Consider the following 21,648-nt stretch of genomic DNA (forward strand, 5'->3'; position numbering starts at 1 on the left):
CGGGTCTTGTGATCGAGCGATAGGTCGGAGAACGGAATGAAATATTCCATTCCCTGCCGAATCACATCCGCAACAGCCTCAGCAGAACACGAGGGGTCACCCGAAGAAAAACAGACCTGCTGCCAGGGGAAAGACGCAAAGAAATGCCGCATCTCATCCCAGTCCGCTGACTCGTATCGCCATACTCTCCTCGTGCCCCTAGGGCAGAGATCAGGAGGAGAGTGGATCGACACGGATTTCACCAGACAGTGATCGGACGATCCTAGCGGAGCTGAGACCGAAACCGAGTGCCTGTCTGGATCAGTTGTCAGCAGAAGGTCAAGGCAATTGGGTGTATGGTCAGTAACATCCGGTATCCGCGTCGCAACATTTACCAGCTGGGTAAGGTTTAGGGATATAGCAAATTTGCGCGCTTCCCTCCCAGCGTGGCAAGTGTTCTTGTACGGGAACAGCCACTCCTCGTGGTGGGCGTTAAAGTCCCCAAGGAATACGAGTTGAGCCGCGGGGGTACCGCTGTTGGGCTTTATCTGCCATCTCAGTAAGGTGGTCAAAGAGCCTAGTTGTCTCCTGGTTTCCGCTGTGCGATCGGTAGACACAGGCATACAGAGTTTTCTCTGAGCCCGAGTCGACCATAATCCACAAAGTGGAAAACCCGGCAGCCTCAAAGCAACGGAGACGCTTGCAGCAAATGTCGTCGCGGACGTACACACAGACCCCAGCACGTGCTCTGAACTTATGTTCCAGTGAGTAGCCTGGGTAGTTGAGGTACGACGCGTCCGCTGGGGTTTTGATTTGCGTCTCCGTCAAAAAGAATAGGTGCGGTTTTTCGGTTTCAAGATGGTGGTGGACCGGATCGATATTCGAGTGCAACCCCCTGATGTTGGTGAGGTGCACTTTCAATGGGAGGAAGTGCAGCCGGTGTTTAACCCTATTATTAAAAAACTAGTAACCTACCTAGTAACTAAAAATGTGTTATTTTAATCAAAAATCTCTAAGAATTCCATACATATAGACAGCGTAAAATCGGGCGTATCGAGATATTCCTAGGAATATAATGAAACGCCGACATTTCATGATCTGCCTAGCGAACACCAGCCATTTTGTGCAAACCTCAAGGTGTGATATTCTGATATTCCTATAGTCTATAGGCAAATTAAACAAAAGTCGTCTCCTTCACGATTTTCGTCGACATCTCTTCTAAATACCTAAAACTGATATGGACGTGTACCTCGTGGTCTGCAGAATATGAATAGACCGGTTTTTATTTTATGGATGGGTGGGGGGGGACGTGTCCAAAAAAAAAGGAAAAAGTGGGCGGCCGACCAGCATTGATATTTGTTCACGTCTTTAGTCCTATGGGACCGATCGGACCGTGTGAGATGTCGTTTGAAAGAGTATTAAACGTGCAATTATTGTTTTTTAATAACCGTAGTCATAACTGTAGTCATTACAAAATATTTAAAATATATGATTGTTTACCGTGCATGGATGGCATAAGTACTGACAAAACATGCGTCTAACTCAATAAATTATAACTTTACCGCAATTAATGTTATTATAAAATATACGAAAAATTTCATTAGCTTTCCAAAAACAGAAGTTTTGTTGCTGTATGACAAAATTCATCATTACTTTGTTATATAATATAACAAAGTAATGATGAATTTTGTTATATTACTTTATTTTGTCATCATTACTTTGTTATATAATATAACAAAGTAATGATGAATTTTGTTCCATCACGTAAATGGCGGGCGACCGACCTCAACCGATCATTATTTCTCGGGTTCTATTTAACTGATCAATTGGTGATGCATACCATTAGAAAGAATATTAAACATACTAGATATAATTGGTTTCTAATAACCGTAGTCATAACTGTAGTCATTTACAAAATCATTGAAAATATATGATTTCTTGATCAATTATTTTACAATGCGCCCGCTATGAAGCTAGGAATATCAAAGAATGCATTGCTCTGATGGATCGCCGTCTCTTTCATAAGGAAGATCGTGATATGCCTGGGTTAATATTAGATCACGAAATGGTGGCGTTTCATGATACGCCTAGGATTACGATTTTTCGATATGCCGCCGACATACTACTTATTTAAGGTACCTCATGTTATATTTTGAAAATAACAACAACAAATTAAATTGACATTTAACATAAAATCAATTTTAATTTTTACTTTACTTCTATGAAATGCTATCGATGTTAAACCACTATTTACCTTTACTTAGAAACTGCGTAACAATAATAGAGCTAAACCGGACACATAATAGCACTGCCTGAACAACATGAATCTAAGGTCATATATTACTTAAAACAAAGTATTTCACTTTCAGTCTTGTTCGAGATCTCGAAAATATTAATCGAGATCTCGACCGAGATTGCATATATCGAGATTTCCTGTCAACTAGGTTAAATTTCGAAAATACGTGCGAGATCTAGCGAGATCTCGAAATTGCGAGATCTAGATTGCATTCCCTAGTCCTAGCTGAATTGGTTGTTTCATACACTTACTCTTACTCTATAGAATGTCCAATCCTGCCTTACAAAGGCGTTAATATTTATATTTGTCATGTCTATACTTCGTTTCTGAGCTATATTGAAAAAAAAATACTTACTTGATACTAGTATTAACCACTAAGTACATAAATAGGGTAATTCGCCAGTAACAGGCCACTATTAGTAACTGGCCACGCCAAACCAAAAATGAATTCTATTCACCTATAAATAGAATTCATTTTATTATAAGGTGGCCAGTTATTGAAACCTTATACCTACTAAAATGAATTCTGTATAGAGGTGAATAGAATTCATTTTTAGTTTAGGGCGGCCAGTTACTGGCGAATTACCCTATTCGATATCGAGTTCCGTAAACGTAAGCCGGGTAAGTAAAAAAGTTCAATCGCAATAGGGTAATTCGTCAGTGGCCACCCCAAACCAAAAATGACTTATATTCACCTATAAATAGAATTAATTTTAGTATAAGGTGGCCAGTTTTTAAAGTTATTGAAACCTTATACTAAAATTAATTTTGTTTATAGGTGAATAGGATTCATTTTTAGTTTAGGGCGGCCAGTTATTAAAAGTGGCCAGTTACTGGCGAATTACCCTACTTAGTAGCAGTAACAAAAAGTGACAATGCAAATTGCAATCAGTGAGGTGCGCGCCAGCGCGAGTACGGGCGCACCGCACGCGTCTGTGTGCGTGCATTACACATACAAATACAGTCTCTCACGCCGCGGTTACGCCCCGTCAGAGCGACGGGTATATTCAGCTTGAAATCTCAAAATTGACTTTTAGCTCAGCTCCCGTTTCGTCTTAACAAAGGCAGGTTTAATTTAAGTACACTATAATGGCCGATTTAGCAATTTAATCCTGTGTATTGTGTTAATTCGAAAGTTTCTAAACCAAGTTTCACGTTCATTCCACCGCAAATCAGAACTAATATTCAATACCAAAGCCTCCAACTTTAACTATTCCACGAATTCAAAGATTCGGAATGCTCAAGCCATCCTTTCTTGCAAAACAGTCCCTTGTGTAAACCAATTTAAGGCTTATAATCCCTTGGATTTGGAGGATATTGAGGCAGATTCAGAGGCATTTAGCTGAGAATTTCGAAGGGATTCTCCATGAACCCTTTGACCGCTTAAGGTATAAACTGACGCGCGCGGATACAGCTCAATATCGATCTTCGTGCATTCCGATAAGGTTCATAATGACGCGCCGCGACTTAACTAGGGGCTTAAAGTTCTGAGGTACTTGGGTGGACATTATTTTGCCGAAATTAAGATATTTAGTGGGCAGTTAGTGTTAGTTACTCTGTCCTTATAATTAGGAATTGTTATTTGAAAGGAATAAACTAACTGTACCGTACTGGTAATCGTTCTGTTCCTATTTGAAGGTTTCAAAACAAACGGAATAGAGTGATTCTTGAGGAAGGTTTAAGTATTATTTTTTAAGGTTTTGTGTAACCCGGGCCAGGGCGAGACGCTAGTATTATACACCCTGTATCTACCCTGTATCTGGCGATAGGACACTAAAGAAACGTTTACCCTATTTACTGAACATTTTGCCCACGGATATAGTAAAAGAGCCCAAAATAAATAGATTTAAAATCAGTCTAAAAAGGTATCTCCTGAATACTCTATAGGGGATGTGTTACCCTATAGTGTATTCATGATATACCTACCTATTTCAACTACGAATGTAAACCTATTCTAATTTTTAAATTTAATTAAGTATAGTATACTGAGACTCCACAGTCAAACTAAATGTAGTTTTGTGGAGCATTGTATGTAACAATAAAGTTGTAACTTCTAGTATAATAAATAACTAAAAAAAAAAAATCTAAACGAAAAGCAATTACTCAAACGCGTTAATGTTCGTATTTTTTTGATAAATTATACGTTTTCATTTTGAGTTTTAGTCGTGTGCCGATAGATGGCAGTAAATTTACTGTTACTACAAAATTAACAATGACAGGACCCCTCTATACTATCTATTCTTTTTGGTCATACTAAGCAACTTTTGCTATGGGGCCAACCCCAATCGCGAAAAAGAACTGACTCTGGGAATAGGAAATTTCAACATCACAACAGCAAAATGTATGAAACATCCAATTTTTTTTCCGCGTTTTCGGGGTTGGTCCCATAGTAAAAGTTGCTCAGTGTGACCTAAACATTAATAGGTTTGAGTAAATGCTTTTCGTTCAGATACATACTGTATATTCCGTCGCTAACTTTGTTACACTTGATGGAATTTAATTAACAAGTCCAAATGTGTGCAAGTTCGTAGTTCGTCTACCGGAAGTCGTCTAATATGGCTGACATTTTACCGGAAGTTGTTGCACGACCCTAAGGCAGTCGAGTTTCAAAATCCTTATAGCCTCGACGAGCGTTCGCGTTTGCGTCAAGTCTATTTGCGACGTTATCTATGAGAAGGGTCCTTATTGTCGATGACGTTTACTCCATTATTAACGGTGCTCCGTTATAAATAAGATGCAGCGCGACGCTGTGCGGCGTAAGCGCCATCGACAATAATATATGCCCCATTTTTGTTTGGGATTTAGAACAGCGCGCCAAGCGGGAAGTTTTGGAAACTCAAAATCCCATACAAAATGAGACTTAACGCAAACGCGTACGTCACGTCAAGCTATACCGGGTGTGGCCTGTAATATGAGCAAAAAATTAAACTGTAGGCTGTACTCCTCATACTGACCAACATTTGTTCAGCGACTTTTAAAAATAACTTGTGGTTTGATTTTTAATACACTTTAAAGTTATTCTAAGACGCAATGTATTGCGAATTTCGTTTTGTTAAACAAGCGTGACAAGCAACGTCAATCACAATGATATGGCGTGGCGATGGCGTCCATTGAAGATAATATTTATAGATGGTCAAGCAAATTTTGTCAGTAGAAAAAGGCGCGAAATTCAAATTTTCTATGAGACGATATCCCTGCGCGCCTACATTTTTCAAATTTGCCGCCTTTTTCTACTGACAAGATCTGCTTGGCCAAGTATATTTTGTATGAAAAATAGGGAGTCTAAGTACTTCATAATTTTTAAAAGTTGGTGAACTAAAGTGTCACCGTTTGAGGAGTACCTACAATCTATGTTTTAATTATTTGCTCATGTTAGGCCACACCTGGTATAATGAAATTTACATTAGGGGTACAAATACTACTAACAATTATTTTTTGTGTTGATGGATTTACATAATCAGTTCAAAATCATGTGAATTAAGTATCTACATTACTACTCGTAACAATATCTTTCCTTCTCACTTGACTATTTTAATACCTACATTATTTATTTTGTTTTGCTGCGATTTTATGAAATGTATTATGATTGACATTAGATGAAAAAGCTCGACTTTTGCACTGTTGAAGTTAATCTTAACAAAACGATTAAATAAAGTTTCTTAGCAAGAATTACGGTGCTAGTTAACCTTTCTACTGAAAGGAAATGCCATATTGCCGTAAAAGAGGCATTTCCTTTGAAAGTGTAACACGCTCAGCTTGTAACATATTAATTCCGATCTAAACATAGTATCAAGCAGATTTTCTTACAGTCTTTAAAGAAATATAAGCCTTATACCCCAGGAATAAGATATAAAACCGTCTGATCACATTTCGCAGTAAGCTCATGGCTTTACGGATGCCGTCAGTACCATGAGTTTGATACTGACATATTCGTTAGCAACTGCGGGAACTAACTCACAGTGCATCTCCCTCGTACTGACATTGGTGTAAGCGAGCACTGAGTTTGACTTGATGCAGTCGCTAGTGTTTAAGGTCGCGTGAAACTCATGATAAGGGTACAGTACCCTCATGGTAACGGTACTGTTACCATTAGGTACCATGAGCAAACCCCGCTATGTTATGTTGCAAATAAGTTTTGTCTTCTTTCTTTCATTTTAAACAGGGCCCAATGTGAAGGTCAGGTATAGTTTGTAGGTTTCAAATAGAGCCCGACGGCTAATCCATATTCTCTAAGTCCTAGTGTCTATTGTTAAGTAAAACCGCACGTGCTACTTACCTGCGAAAAAGGGTCTTAAGTATTCTATTTGGCACCTGAGCGCGGGCTAATAGTCCAACGCTTTAAAAATCAGTGTAGGTGCGCTCTCCCATAACGCGCCTTTGTTACGCATCTCGATGACACATTTTAGACTGGTTGTGTAGCGTTCGACTCGCCGGCACTCAGTAACCGAAGTACTGTACTTTTTATGCAGGTGGTTGTGGCACGTGGCACGAGCGGTTTTACTTAACAATAGACAATAGGATTAGCCGTCGGGCTCTATTTGAAACCTACAAACTATACCCATAGGCCACGGTTATCCGTATTGACCTCATATTATGTTGTTGTGAGATAAGGAGTAAGAGACGCACTGCGAGCGAGCTATCGCAGTCGCTAGCGGAAAGCGCAGAAAACTCATGCCACTCGTGGTAAGGGAATAGGACAGTGAAATCTTATTTAAAAGATGCATCTGAGCATTTGAACCTTTAAACGGCTCAGTGGAATATATTTTCCTTATTACAACTTTACAGATATAAGGGATTAAGGTAAGTACTTTAAAAAACCCATCGTAATTTATATTTTTTACTAGTTTTTGCCCGCCATAATAAAGTAAATTCCCCCACTCCCCACTCTCTATCAGACAAGCGCAGACCAAAATCACATTCAAGCGCATGCTGCGCAAGCATCTCCTTGACAAACTTTCTTCTTCGTCAACTTAATGATTCACACAAGGTATATAAATATGTATAGTATTTATGTTTATGTAAGTCTATTTGTATTAAGTATATGTGTAAGTTTATATTCATATAGTCTTGTTTATAAATTCATTTACTTTAACGACACTGCACCTACTTAATCTTTCTGGTTTGACCCATTGGTCAGGTAGAGAATGCCTTAAGGCATTAAGTCCGCCATTTGTACCTTCATGTATTGTGCAATAAAGATTAAAATAAATAAAATAATAAATTACGTAGACGTTGGCCTATATTCCATTTTATAACACTGTCAGTGAGTCATGGTACAGTCAGCAGCAGAAGTTGCTAAGCGGGCGAGGTGTTCAAAATGACGCTCTTATTCTCAACAATAACGTCGCGTCAAGATCATTTTGAACACCTCGCCCGCTTAGCAACATCTGCTGCTAACTGTACGGGTAATGGTGGCGACTATACGTTCGAATTGGCCTGTTAAACCAAAGTGGCGGAATCCCGGCCATTATTTTAAAAGGTTAAGTTAAAAACCCCGGCATTGCGCCGGCGCGGGCCGGGACAAACCGCACTAAAGGATGACTCACGTTAGACCGGGCCGTGTCCGGGCCGGAGCTTCCGGAGCTTATTTACTATGACATGACAGACGATCACGTGATGCTTTCCATAGAAAACGATGCGCCGGAAGGTCCGGCCCGGTCACGGCCCGGTCTAACGTGAGTCATCCTTAAAGTAAAGTGATGAAATGCTTCCCATTACGCTCGGACTACCTCTCACAGACTCCGTACGAAGAATTAATATTATTCATTTCTCATGCTCTGAAAGTGTTGTTCTAAAAAGTGTGCAGAAAATTATACGTTTCTGCTCGGCTCTAAAAGTGCGTTGTACTTTTTAAGTGGCTTTTTTCTTTTTTTTTCGATCAGCAATTAAAATTTTGATTTTAAATAGTTTTGCTGTACAGATGTGCTGTATTTCCATTCTGATAATATCGATATTTTTACCTAAATTTGTTAATTGAATTCAACGCCCAAGAAATACATGCTACTGAAGTTTATATTTAGCCGTGTTTTTATAAATGCACATAATATAGGTATATTTTCTTTTCCTCGTATTCGAATTGAAAAGTAGTGTTTAATTCAGGTGAAAGGCACCATTTCAGTCTCTCGCTGCGCTCGAGCGCTACCTCGACAGAAATGGGTGTCTTTCATCCCTTTACAATTTAGCATTTATGAGTTCCGGCTATTTCATTGTTAAATCCCCGTTTTATTAGTAACCAATTGCTCCGTCTAGTAGTTAAGTGATCTATAACATAAAGCTACGTGTATGGGAGCGGGAATGCATTTCTGTTGTTTAATTTTTTAAGCTCATTCGCTTGAGACCCTTTCCCGCGCTAATATGAGGTACGTGCTTTATTTAAGGTAAGGACACGCCTCACAGTCAGCGGCGGACCGCCTATGCCACAGACAAAACATCCTCCAGACTTAGCATAGTCGCGCTACCCCCTCTGCCACGCATACGGTAATTTAACTCCATATTCGAGTCGAAAGTGTCTTTGTGTGACGTCCGTGTCTTTGAACGGACCAATCACGGCTCGGGACCTCGCTCACCTCGTCCCGCGCACCCCCGCATTTTTGGCATCATCGGTCGCATGAAATAATTGCGTTAAACTCGGTCTAGAGGATTCCTAGTCTATGACCTATGCTTAGGTAAATTTATTTGTAGTGTTATTTTAAACGTCAAACTTCTACGAATTTATGACGGGTAAATAACACTTGCACTGAGTGTGCTATCAAAATAATTGCACACTTTTCTCGGTCTAACTCTAACAGTTTTACGCGTGTTATAAGGAACTTTACATTTTGCATGTTTATTAGGGTTCCGTAGCCAAGTGGCAAAAAACGGAACCCTTATGGATTCGTCATATCTGTCCGTCTGTCTGTCTGTCCGTGTATGTCACAGCCACTTGTTTCCGAAACTATAAGAATGAAAACTAAAAAAAAAACCTATATCATGTACATATTGTACATTACCATGCAAACTTCCACCGAAAATTGGTTTGAACGAGATCTAGTAAGTAGTTTTTTTTAATATGTCATGAATCGTAAACCGCAATTTTATTATGTTACTTGTCAATAATAAAAAAAAAAAAACAAATCATATATACAGTCAGTCACACTTACAAACTAAACACACACAAGTTATTATCATGCCGCGATCAGAAAGGGATTAGAAATAACAGATTTCCATACACTTACGTCAAAATCAATATGGATTGACAGCTATCTCAATCCCTTTTTAATTGCGATTCAGCTAACTAAACATTGCTGCCGCTCCTAGACGCTTCCGGTGCAAAAGTGCCATGTTATGTTACTTGCTCCTACGGAACCCTTCCTGGGCGAGTCCGACTCGCACTTGGCCGCTTTTTTATTACAAACGGGCCAATTCGAGCGTACGCTGACATCAGAATCTATCTAATACCGTCAAACGAGCAATTCTTGTTTATTTATATGTCTAACGAGTTTTTGCTATATGTGACGTCTCACGGGAAAAGGTACCTTATGGCGGTTACTTACGCTATTATTAACGGCGCTCCAATATTATTGCGGCGCTATGCGACGTAAGCGCCAGCCGCCATAAGGTACCTTTTGCTGTGGAACGTCACATACGGGGGTATACGAGGGCGATAAATCGATCTAGCTAGGTCTTATATCTGGGCAATCGAGCATTTTTGAGTTTTTATAATATATGTTTTCCGAGAAAAGCTCGGTCTCCCAGATATTGATATTTGAAACATGTTAGTCATCATAATCGAAGCGAAATCGTTACGCGCTTGCCTCGCTTTCAACTCGCTACTCGCCTGTTTGATAAGGTTCTAAGTACAGTACCCGTACAGAGGCGCATAATTATTTTCCATCGTATTTTTACGGAAACGTACGAACGTGTCTTGCTATTTCAGTCGGTCTCGGTACAAAAAGTACTGAGTTTGACTGAAGTAGCATGACAAATACGAACGTTTCCGAGAAAATACGATGGAAAACAATTATGCATTACTCGTACATCTGTATCCGCTCGTATTTAAACGGCCACAGCCCACACGCCGATAGCCGTAGAGGCACTTCGAGCTTCGTTAAAACTTCAGAATTAACAGAATTAAGGCGACGACGGGACGCGTCGTGATTTCAGCCCGAGTTACTGGCATGCCAGCTACTGGCGCTAGCTACTCTCCATTCTGTGGTAAATCAGGTTAGCCATGTTTTAGTTAGATTACAAGGCATTGCATGCGACAGTGTTTTAACCTGTGGCCTCATGAGAACTTTGTGATAAAACAACGTTAGAGTTAAACCAAGAAAAGTCTGCAACGATTTTTATAGCACACGCAGTGCAAGTGTTATTAATACGTCATAACCTTCCCCGCCACCCTTAGTCATCCCGCCCCGCCGCCCCCGCACCGCGCAGGCGAGGACTCAGTTAAGCGGTCGGTCTCTAGCGTTCGCTCTCGGGACACTCACGTAGGTCTTTGTATTGATTCCCTTATGCTATATTCCGCTATGAGAGCATACATAGCCGTTTAGGTTTTTAGAATTTGCCATAGAGGCGGATTGTCAAAGTAATTTTTGTAGCCATCTCTTCGAGCGGCATCTTTGGCCTATACTCGATGGAGACAGTTTTTGACACTTAACACATAGCAGTGAAAGAACAAGGATCAAAGTCAAATGGCGCTCTTAAAGTGTTGGCAGGCGTGCGAAAGATGGCAGTAACTGTGGCTACAAAAATGACTTTGACAATCCGCCTCTATACTAAATTCTCTTTGTTAAGACAGTTCCTTTAGTCTGGTCGGGTTTAATTTATAGAATAAGTAATTGAAGAACTATGTTATACCGTTTTGTTTGCCGACTTAAATGTTAAATGTTTCTAAATTAAAAAAAAAATGTCTACAAACATTTTACGTGACATCTTGCCATTCTATATTAAAAATGAACTGCTATACCTACGGACCATCATACGACGCATATAGAGGCCAATTTAAATATTTTAAACTCCCATTGTGCCATCAAAATGAAGTCAGTCACACTTGTGTCTCGCTCGCGCCAATATTATACATGTACGAACAAGTACGAGCGAAATGTACGCGCGACTGAATTCATTTAGGTACCCCACACTAGCGTCTCCCAAGCGTCGGCGTCGAGTCAACTCTATGGCTGCTGCTCGACGCAACGTAGACGCAACTGCGCGGCGTTTCAGACACCCGGATTTCCATTTGCCTTCACCTGACATTTAAGTACCTTGGGAGAGCTATTCTGAATTTGAAATCTGTTATAATTTCGATAGAGTGGGACCTAGAAAAGTATGTAGCGGATTTAATAGCCCATGCAGTGTAAATGTTATTTATACGACATAATTTTAAGTAATCCTAATATTTCGCATAAAAAACTGTTTATTTTTTCAATAAGCATTTCATTTTTGAGGGCCTAGGTCGATTTATGTAACATTGTCTATTAATTATCTACTTACACTACACTGTAGATGTTACCCCAAGCACAGAATAATAGTTATTTGTTTTACAAGGGGGCAAAGTTGTTGTTTAACCGCTCGTGCTAATATTGATACCCGAGCAAGTGAAAGAATCCAAAATTGAACCACGAGCGTAGCGAGTGGTTCGAAAATGGAATCTTGAGCGTTGTGAGGGTTTCAAAGCACGAGGGTTAAACAAAATTTGCCCCTCAGTGAAACACAAAATTTTTCACCACACCAACCCGAAGCAAATATCAAATGTAAAATATCAAACAAAATCAAATCCAAATGATTGTTATTAAATATTTATCATCCAAAATCATCATTTAAAAGTCAATTCTACCAGCAAACATAAGGAAACAACTCAAAATTTGCATTTGATTACTTTGCCTCACATGTGAATAAAATACAACTTTGCTATCCGTTTTTGAAGTGCAAAGTAAGCCTTTCCGAGCTGGTGTGGTGAAAATAATATTAGTACTCGTATGATCGCTAGCCCCAAGTATGATCACTTGATCAGATATTGGTTTCTGCTCAAACGTCAGGAAATGAAGAGCCGCCGGCAACAGACAAATGAGCCTGGCGGTAATTAGCTTCATTAGGCACTAATTACAGTAATGACCCTTGATAATTAGTTCGTTATTATTAATTACACAACAATACGGCTACCACCAGTTTGGCAAATTTAATTTCTATAGTTTGTCAAAGGAATGTCTTATTTCAATCATAAACAGAGAGAATCATAGTATCTCTGTCTTACACTAGTACTAAACCCAAGAGAAAGGGATGAGTATAGTTTTCCTGGTTCTTACTGACTGACAAATTGGTTTGAGCAACTATATGCATTTCGCTCATACTCATAATAGTTATGTCACTCTCCGAAGGCCGCATAAATATGTGACACGCTTTTATGCCTCTGCAAATAAGGTCGTGGTGTCAGATATTTTTGCGGCCTTAATTGTGTAGCATATTATTGCAGTTGACTGTACTGACATATTAGTTTCTTCCCTTTTTCTTGCATATATTCCACGTAGCAATGTGAATGTCCAAGTTGTAAACCATTCTTAAACTTCTAAAATTGCAAAACTCCTCAAAACATGGGATTTTTATATACAAGTTTCCAATTAGAGTTCCCATTAAGATTAATAAGAACTATCACTCAATGTTCTTAACCGTCGACGACTGTTTATTTAACATTTTCTGTTTTATTATGTATTTAACATTTACGACACTCATTGGCGTCTATTTTAAGCGTCATAGAAAGCGAAATTAAAAAGGGAAATTAGTGTCATGTATGTTGAAATCAGTTTCGCGCAAGTAGTTTCGATATATGCGAAAGTAATTTCGTGAAATTATTAGTGTTGTGCAATTCACAGTATCGCAGTGACCATGGCCCCATCAGCATCGAAGCGACACTGTACAGACAGACAGACACTTTCGCGACACTAGTTTTCACGTCGCATTTAAAGGTGAATTTACATTACGAAATTAGTGTCATGAAATTGGTTTCGTGACATTAGTTTTACCAACAGTTTCACGTGTAATTTAGTACTTTCATAATGCATGCATTAATTTCACGACTGCAAATCAGTTTCGTGCTCTGCGCGATTTTTTGGTGAAATTAGTGTCATGCAACTAATTTCGTAGTGTAAATGCGACGTGAAAACTTAGTGTCGCGAAAGTGTCTGCGCTTTGCGGACGTGTAGCTTCGATGCTGATGCGGCCATGATCACTCCGATACTGTGAATTTCACGACACTAATTATTTCACAAAATTACTTCCGCATATATCGAAACTACTTTCGTGAAACTGATTTCAACATGCATGACACTAATTTCGTAATGTAAATCCCGCTTAAGGCGAATTTACATTACGAAATTAGTGTCATGAAATTGGTTTCGTGACATTAGTTTTACCAACAGTTTCACGTGTAATTTAGTACTTTCATAATGCATGCATTAATTTCACGAATGCAAATCAGTTTCGTGCTCTGCGCGATTTTTTGGTGAAATTAGTGTCATGCAACTAATTTCGTAGTGTAAATACGACGTGAAAACTTAGTGTCGCGAAAGTGTCTGCGCTTTGCGGACGTGTAGCTTCGATGCTGATGCGGCCATGTTCACTGCGATACTGTGATTTTCACGACACTAATTATTTCACAAAATTACTTCCGCATATATCGAAACTACTTTCGTGAGACTGATTTCAACATGCATGACACTAATTTCGTAATGTAAATCCCGCTTACACTACAAAATTAGTTGCATGACACTACTTTCACCAAAAAATCACCGGGCACGAAATTGATTTGCTTCCATGAAATTAATGCATGCATTACGAAATATTATTATAAATTACACTGAACTGAACATGAGCTGTTGCTAAAACTATGTGTCACGAAATCAATTTCACGCAACCAATTTCGTAATGTAAATCCGGCTTACTGTAAGAAGGTTTGGCAAACGTGCAGAAAAATACCGAGAACGTTTCATAGGAATTTCGCAATTAATTCAAATTCTCTTCGACACGTTGCTAATTTCACGTTACATAATTAAATGTCCAGACAGTCCAAATAAATGTAATTACGGCTCATGAATTTATTACAGACTAATTAACGAAACTATTTACTCTGTACGTACGCAATCTCGTGGAACAATATACCGGGTGTGGCCTGTAACATGAGCAAATAATTAAAACATAGATTGTACTCCTCAAACGGTGACACTTTTGTTCTACAACTTTTAAAAATTATGAATTATTATACTCCCTATTTTTCATACAAAATAAATATTATCTTCAATGGACGCCATCGCCACGACATATCATTGTGATTGACGTTGCTTGTCACGCCTTAAACATAACAAAATTCGCAATACATTGCGTCTTAGAATAAACTTTAAAGTGTATTAAAAATCAAATCACAAGTTATTTTTAAAAGTCGCTGAAAAAATGTTAGTCAGTATGAGTAGTACAGCGTACAGTTTAATTTATTGCTCATATTACAGGCCACACCCGGTATAATAGTGGGCGATTCGGAATACTAGGAGTTTTTTAAATACTAAATCATATTCAAACAAACGTACAGCCTTAGAGTGAGCGGTAACCGTACCCTATAGATGGAAAGGTGTCTGTCTCACGCAAATGGCCGATTTATTAGTGTAATGTACACTCCTTTTTTGAATTCTATGAGTATACCCTAGTAGTTAAAAGTAAGGTCCATGCGGGGAATACCGGCATAATACCGGGAAGGTCTTCATCGGGCAACGAGGGGGCTCTTATATTTGTATACTTGCGCCATTTATTTTAAAATTGTAAAACACTGACCACCATAACATAATTTCGCGTAGATTGACATTGGATAATTTATACTGTATGATGAAATAAATGAAATCAGAAAAATAAAAATGAAATCAAACCATGACACCATTATAATGTCACTTGTAATGATGTTTTGAAATGTACTTAGAGTCAGACCGAAAAAGTCGGCAGCGATTTTGATAGCCCACGCAGTGTCATTTTAAACGTCAACTTCTATGAAATTATGACGTGTAAATAACACTTGCACTGCGTGCACTTTCAAAATCGCTGCAGACTTTTCTTAGTTTTACCTGTATAAAAGAGCCTATGAGGCTGACTTGCAGAATAAAATTTAGAATTGTGAATTTAGAAGATGTCTTCCACATCACAGAGTTCTATAAAAGTGACATTCCATTTCCAACTGCAGCTGCAATACTGTTAATTTTCGACGCGTTTCCATAGTAAAATGAACAGTATTGCAGCTGCAGTTGGAAATGGAATGTCACTCTAAACCTAAGTATGGCTATACATTGAAACACCCTGTGCGTATAGGTATAGCTATATGTGTAGGTATATTATATAATAGATATGTAAGAAAGTAATAAAACGGGAGATTAGACCGGTGGGAACAGTAATAACTAGTGATGGGACGATTGCGTGTTTCCGGTTATCGATTAGAAATGCGTACTTACGTATTTCGTCGGAAACGTTTGTATTTGTCATGCTATTTTAGTCAACCTCAGTACTTTTTGTACGGAGACTGACTGAAATAGCAAGACACGTTCGTGCGTCTCCTTGAAAATACGAAGGAAAATAATTATGCACTACATCTGTGGAAACGGTTGTTTGTCGAATATAGGCAGAGATAATCATATTATCTTATTCCTACGATATCTCTCGCATCTAGCAATCCGCCAAAGATATTAAAACTTGCAAGGTTCCCATGAAACTTCCTTAGTATTTTTTTCTTGGACACACGGTGAAATTGCGCTTATATTGTATAGGAATAGGGAACTTTCTAGGGAAAGTCACCGACATAGCCCACCGGATTAGCAAGCTGAAGTGGCAATGGGCAGGCCATATTGCACGCAGAGAAGATGGCCGATGGGGTCGAAAAGTGCTCGAGTGGAGACCACGGACTAGCAAGCGCAGCGTAGGACGTCCACCCACAAGATGGACAGACGACCTTGTTAAGGCCGCCGGAAGACGCTGGATGCGGGTCGCTTCCAACCGGCACGTATGGAGGTCCAAGGGGGAGGCCTATGTTCAGCAGTGGACGTCTTATGGCTGAGATGATGATGATGAGGGAACTCTATCTGTCCACCAAATTTTATCGATACTGCGAAAGAAAATTATTTCGATGACAATATTACGCACGCCCTAGGACTTTATCTGATACAATTATCATTTTCGCTCTGCTGCGCGTATTTCTATGATATCATATATGTATTCAAATAATAATATCTGGGAGATCGAGCTTAGCTCGGAAAACATATAAAAACTCAACAACGCGCGTTTTCCCGTAAATAAGACCTAGCTAGATCGATTTTAAGCTCCCAAAAACCCCCATATAGCATAACATAATCAGTGAAAAATTCAACTGCTGCTATCACGGTTCATGTGAAACAGCCTTGTGACAGACAGACGGACAGCGTAGTCTTAGTTATAGGGTCTTTACCCTTTGGATACGGACCCTAAAAAGTAAAATTATGTATAATGAAAAAAAAAGGTAACCAGCCATTTCAAATACCTACGTAGTCATTTTTATAGTATAGTCGACTACAAATATGTATCCACTTTGACTTTATTACAATGCAGTAAGGCGAAAAAGTGGATACATCTCTTTGTAGTCGACTGTACTAAAACACCTTACAGGTGTAGTGCATAATGATTTTCCATCGTATTTTTACGGAAACGTACGAACGTATCTTGCTGTTTCAGTCAGTTTGATCTTATTATAATGACGTCACATAGCCTATGTCACCCGGGATGACGTAAGGATTCTAATGATGTATCATACATCTAAATCGGTTAAGGCATTCAGAAGTTATGGTGGAATAAAGAAACTCGCATAAATAAATAAATATATACATACAAACATGAACGCTGAAAACAATACACTCTTTTTCACCTTTCGCAGCTTACAATAAAATAGCTACTTGAAGTAAAAACGACAAGAGCGTTTAAGATGGAGCTAACACAAAATAGATCTCTTTATAATTGAATTGTCGCATGTTTTTACAAAAGCAAATGCTATGAAAAAAATTACAAGAAAACTAGATCATACTGGCAAGGAGTGACTTAAAGCAAAACCTTACTGATTGCGAGTTAAAGTTGGCTCGATAATAAAAAATATAGTTATTTTAGTTTACGTTGTAGTTGTAGCTTTATATAGTTTTTAGTTTTAGTTTATAATTTTATTTGTTTATATTACATGTATTTCTTGATATACCTACCTAATAAATATATAATTTCAACACTTAAATGAGGTTGTGATATATACAAGATGTAACAAAAATAGTGGGGATTTGTTTAAGTAGTAAGTAGTAGTAGTATTTTTTTCTTCTACTTTATAATAATTTAGACGTGAATTTTTTTGGCGTTTGAATGAAGGTTTGGCCGACTTGGATAACCTGCCCTTTTGACCTAAACTGTCTGTCTATAAATCTGTCAAAAATGTAAGACTCACAGAAACACAGATTTTTCTGAGATTGCATAATTTCCGCTAAACCTCCAACAAATATAAAGTCGGCAACGATTTTGATAGCATATGCAGTGTAAGTGTTATTTTTAGGATTCGTACCCAAAGGGTAACACGGGACCCTATTACTAAGACTCCGCTGTCCGTCCGTCCGTCTTTCACCAGGCTGTATCGCAAGAACCGTCTAGCAGTTGAAATTTTCACAGATGATGTATTTCTGTTGCCGCTATAACAACAAATACTAAAAAGTACGGAACTCACGGTGGGCGAGTCCGGCTCGCACTTGGCCAGTTTTTTTAATTATAGCGTTTCTTTATTAAGTGACTCCGCTGACGTACGCTGTGGCCAACTTTACGGCACGTTTGGCATCCTGAGAGCAAATAACCCCGGCAAGTAAGTGGATTGCCACCGCCGGCTCTACCTCCCCCCCCCACTTTTATGCACGTTTTAACCTCAAGAATATAACGCACATACTATTAACACCCTCGTTTTGTACTATAGTCAGACCGTAAAAAGTCTGCAGCGATTTTGATAGCCCACGCAGTGCAAGTGTCATTTTAAACGTCAAACCTCAATGAAATTATGACGTATACATAACACTTACACTGCGTGGGCTATCAAATCCGCTGCAGACTTTGTTTGGTGCGACTTTAGATTCATTGATAAAGGACGACTCACGCTAGGCTAGACATGTCATTTTCTATGACGGCTGACCGGTGATCACGTGGTGCTTTCTATAGAAAACGAGCCGGAAGCTCCGGCCCGGCCCCGGCCCGGTCTAGCGTGACTCATCCTCCATAGAACAACTAACGTGTAAGCAAAAATATTGTTAATAATTTCAGCTGTTTACAACAATCATGAAAATAATGATCTCAATTTAAATGATATTAAGTTTGTTCCCATTCGCCCGTGCATCTCGCGCGCGGTAATACATGTAATACGTACGAGCGATACCTAAATAGCGTTATTGAGTTGGCTCCTCTACACGATGGGCCAGCGCCGGCCACTCCAAGAGACGCAGCCATGCGGTAGAATGAGATAGCCATATCACTTGCTCCCTCTAACGCATAAATGGGTCTCTTGAAGTGGCCGGCGTTGGCCCATCGTGTAGAGGAAGCATAACATTTTTAATGTCAAAGTTTGCGTTAGAATTGGCCCTCTCGTAGACGGAAGTGATTACGATCATGCTCTGCTACGCCTAAAGTGTAGCACTATTTCGTAGCACCTTGCTACAAGCATGTACTATCGGCGCGATTCGGGAAATGAATTAGAGATTCACGGCTCGATTCGGGAAATGAATTAGAGATTCACGGCTCGATTCGGGAAATGAATTAGAGATTCACGGCTCGATTCGGGAAATGAATAAGAGATTCATTAGATGTGAAATAGTAAAGTTTTGTGACGTTCCATGGTAAAAGGTACCTTATAGTGGCTGACGCTTACGTCGCATAGCGCCGCATTAATATTGGAGCGGCGGTAATAATAGCGTAAGCGCCAATCGCCATACGGAACCTTTACTCGTGGGACGTCACATATCTCTACTATATCATATCTACTGAATCTCTAATTAATTTTTCGAATCACGCCGTAAAGTTCCTTGATTATGGCTCGCACTTCGGGGCAAACCTTTATAACGTTATAAAAATATCGATATTATAACGTTATTTATCGTTCGTGTTTGAAATTTTGTTCAAAACGTATCGCAATTTTTTCATAACGTTATTACTTTTTATCGATATTAAAACGTCATGTTCAAGCAATACAAGCATAAGGTTACCTTGGCTAGAGAAACACACAAAATTACACCGGAGAAACAAATAGTCTAAGTAGCATCTAGGCCCGGTGGTCTCGCTCGTGGTTGTCAAAAAACTCTATAAATGTACTCTTTGAATGTTATGAAAGTAACGTTAATAAATAACGGTTAATAATACCGTTAAGTAACGTTTTAACAATGTTTCAATAACGTATGAATATGTTATAATTTTGGTTATGTAGATAACATTATAAAAGTTAACGTTAAACGAATATAACGATATTTTAAGGGAAACTTACCAGCGACGTCGGATAGTGTGGCGTTGGGTGCGCATTTAACGAAGTCGGGGAAGAAGTTTACCATTATGATACCGCCGTTTTCTTTCTGCAATTAAGACGAAAAAGGAGCTGAGTTTTAAATATTTTAGGTAAATATACCCGTCTCGCTAACGGAAGCGGCTCCTAAAAGTAGTGCGATAAGGACAACGCGAAAAATCCTGCGTAAAAATTTCGAAGTCTTATTGTTAGTTTTATTACAATTAAAGATGAATAAGAAGAAAATATGCAAACACACGTTAAAACAAACAACAAGGTACAAAACAATTATCCAAGTGTGCCAGCAAAAAGGCTCCAGCCCAGCATTGTGGTATAGAACGGAGGCTTTTTTCATGAAATCATCCGCACCTCCATTTGATCGATCATTATCTTACAGTGGAATCAGGTGGGACCGGCGAACCAATTACAATTTTACGTCAACACCACCTGATTTGATCAGACAATTTAATCAGATTAGGCGAAAAATTGTCCCGTCTGAACTGGCCTTATCAGTTGCCTGGCAGCGTCATATTTTGAGTCGTCGGCGGCATAACGTTAACGACCCAGGGGAATGGAAATTTAATTGATTCTTAAAATTTGAGGGCAGGAGTTACAAAATAAGACGAGGTTTATGATCAACCCGATTTTGTGCGCCTTTTGCATAAATTTTAAACTCTAAAGCAGGGCACTGACGAGCCTTCCAAATGGATGCCGTTACAATGGATTCATCCAAATGGACGGCATCTTAAATATTAAACATTGTAGGTAGGTACGTTTTTGACATTCACGGAGTTCACGGACCGATTTTCGATTGCAGCCACGCTATTTGGACTGTTAGAAGGCTCGTCAGTGGCCACCTTAATAGTACCTAGTTTATGTGACTGTTAAATAATCAAACTCGTATGATGTTTTTATGAAACTCGCTTTCAGTTCGTTTTATAAACCCTCGTGATTTAATGCCTAATTATATATTATACAATTACATAGAATACAGATGTAGTGCATAATTATTTTCATCGTATTTTCACGGAAACGTACGAACGTGTCTTGCTATTTCAGTCAGTCTCGTGAGGTTTACTGAAGTAGCATGATAAATGCGAACGTTTCCGAGAAAATACGATGGAAAATGATTATGCACTACATCTCTGTACTTTATCTACATGTTACTAGCGCTCTATCTGGAACTCAGAAACTGCAAGTTATGACTTTTAGATACAGATATAGTGCATAATTATTTTCCATCGTATTTTCACGGAAACGTACGAACGTGTCTTACTATTTCAGTCAGTCTCGGTACAAAAAGTACTGAGACTCAAGTAGCATGACAAATACGAACGTTTCTGAGAGAATACGATGGAAAACAATTATACACTACATTTGTAAAGGGGCCCACTTATTAACAGTCCGCCGGACGGTATCGGCCTGTCAGTTGTTCGGAACTGTCAAAATTTGGTTCTAACTGACAGGCCAACACCGGCGGACTGTTAATCAGTGGGCCCCTATGAAATAAATCAGTTACAAATCTTACCAAAGAGTGAATGATGTCAGTCGGTACGTTCCTCTTATGGGCGCAGAGGCTGTACACAGAAGAGTGACTGAAAATTACAGGGGCCTTTGACAGTTTGATCGCAGCCCGTGTCGTGTTCTCACCCACGTGCGACAGGTCCACCAGCATGCCGAGCCGGTTCATCTCTTTCACCACTTTCTGTGGACAATGGAAACGAATCGGTTAGGGAATGGAACTGCTACTAAGTATGAGGTGGGTGGTGTAAAGATCCCCTAGTTTTTCGTGAATAAATGTGACGGTCCATTTCCAACGACAGCTGCACTCTACTGA

At 39.2% G+C, this 21,648-nt stretch overlaps 1 protein-coding gene across 1 annotated transcript in view; it reads right to left on the reverse strand.

The window, feature by feature from the left end:
* LOC134678776 (dipeptidase 1-like) overlaps positions 1–21,648 on the reverse strand; it is a 242,591-nt gene that overhangs the window by 14,349 nt on the left and 206,594 nt on the right. Inside the window, exons 8-9 of the mRNA XM_063537476.1 lie at positions 21,340–21,516; positions 19,797–19,881 (exon numbers count right to left, since the gene is read on the reverse strand). Coding sequence (XP_063393546.1) covers positions 19,797–19,881; positions 21,340–21,516 — 262 coding nt within the window. The remainder of the gene's footprint in view (positions 1–19,796; positions 19,882–21,339; positions 21,517–21,648) is intronic.

The sequence above is a fragment of the Cydia fagiglandana genome, chromosome Z (assembly GCF_963556715.1).
Source record: "Cydia fagiglandana chromosome Z, ilCydFagi1.1, whole genome shotgun sequence".
Taxonomy (NCBI): Eukaryota; Metazoa; Arthropoda; class Insecta; order Lepidoptera; family Tortricidae; genus Cydia; species Cydia fagiglandana.